Source organism: Asparagus officinalis, chromosome 4, assembly GCF_001876935.1.
Source record: "Asparagus officinalis chromosome 4, Aspof.V1, whole genome shotgun sequence".
Taxonomy (NCBI): Eukaryota; Viridiplantae; Streptophyta; class Magnoliopsida; order Asparagales; family Asparagaceae; genus Asparagus; species Asparagus officinalis.
In genome coordinates this window covers 18,437,595-18,439,077 of record NC_033797.1, presented here as the reverse complement: position 1 = coordinate 18,439,077, position 1,483 = coordinate 18,437,595, and the positions used below count along the sequence as shown (strand labels likewise).

At 41.3% G+C, this 1,483-nt stretch overlaps 1 protein-coding gene across 1 annotated transcript; it reads left to right on the top strand.

Moving 5' to 3' along the window:
* LOC109836805 (NDR1/HIN1-like protein 10) lies at positions 1-1,477 on the top strand. The gene is made up of 2 exons (XM_020404820.1): positions 1-426; positions 975-1,477. The coding sequence occupies exons 1-2, from the start codon at positions 76-78 to the stop codon at positions 1,311-1,313; spliced, it is 690 nt and encodes a 229-aa protein (XP_020260409.1). The 5' UTR covers positions 1-75; the 3' UTR covers positions 1,314-1,477.

The following is a 1,483-nucleotide window of genomic DNA, read 5'->3' as shown; positions in this document are numbered from 1 at the left end:
AAGATCATCTATATAAAAACTCAAGTGTCCTCCATCTTTTCCTCTTCATTTTCTTCGTCCATCTCTCTCTCTCCAATGGCTCAGCAACCAAAAGAGGCGTACCTCAACGAATCCTACTATGGGCCTACAATCCCAGCAGACCAGCCCACTCAAAGGCCCAGAATCCCCTCCACGATGCATCAGTGCTCTCCCTATGCCCTCCTCTGCCACGCGTTCAAAGCCCTCACCATCGTCATCATCGTCATCGGCATCACTGTTCTTACTCTCTGGCTAATTTACACGCCCCAACCACTCAAAGTCTACGTGGAGTCCGCCAATCTCACCCGCTTTGATCTCAACGATAGCTCTCTCTCCTTCAACCTCTATGCCAACCTTACCGTTCGAAACCCCAACAAGCGCGGCGAAATCTACTACAAGCACGTTCAGGTAATTGGGCAGCTGGAAACTAGCTAGTCGAATTAAATACCAAAGTGTTGAAATTCTAAACGATTATTGGATAAGAAAATAAATTGAATTACATCCAGTTAAGTTGTACATGTTTTTTTGGTATTAGTCCCTTAAATCTATAATATTGGTAAATTAATTTCTCGAAGCCTTGAAATTGTTATCAGGTCTCCCAGTTTTCATGAGTCGTTTTAAGTTGATGCTCCAAATGAAAATAGCAGATTAATTGGAGGAATTACTATAAACACCTATGAGAATCATGGGACCTAATAGCGGTTTCAATGACTTGAGGCTAATTTTCAAAATAACTTAAGATTCAAGAGACTTGCTTAATAACAATTTTGATGATTTGCGGGACATTCCAAACTTCTAAATAGTTGAGGGGCTAATATCTAAAAAATCTAGAAAATGACTTATTTGATTGTTGAATGAATTACCGAATCGAATAGAATACAATCCAATAATGAGACGAACAATTAGCAAAACGCCTGTTGATAATTTGATTCATTTCCATCACGACTCATTTGCAGGCGACGGCGTTTTACAACGGAGATAAGCTTGAAGACATTATTCTCCCTTTGTTCCATCAGCAGAAGAAGAATACAACGGCGTTTGACTTGAGCTATATTGGTGGACCGTTGAAGGTGGGGCCCTCGGTGAACGAGACTTACGGGAGAGAGAAAGACGAGGGGTGGTTCTATGTAGGGGTGAAATTTTACACAAAAGTGAGGTTGAGGATGATTATTATTAACAGTGTTGAGTACGCACCGCAGGGAGATTGTGAGCTGAGGCTGCCGGCGCCCACAAATGAGACTTCGATGAAAGTTGGGTTTCAGAGAACAAAATGTCATGTTGACCAGTTCACCTGATTTGTATTGACTTTTTCACAACCACTTTGTCCATGGACCAAATATTCTCTTGATTGAAGGAGAGTTGTTGGTGCAATTTTTTTGGAGAAATTATCCTAAGTTTATTACTTGGAGGGTACTTGGTTGTTGTCTAGCCGACAAAATGGACTGCGAAATTGGACAGGTGGGTT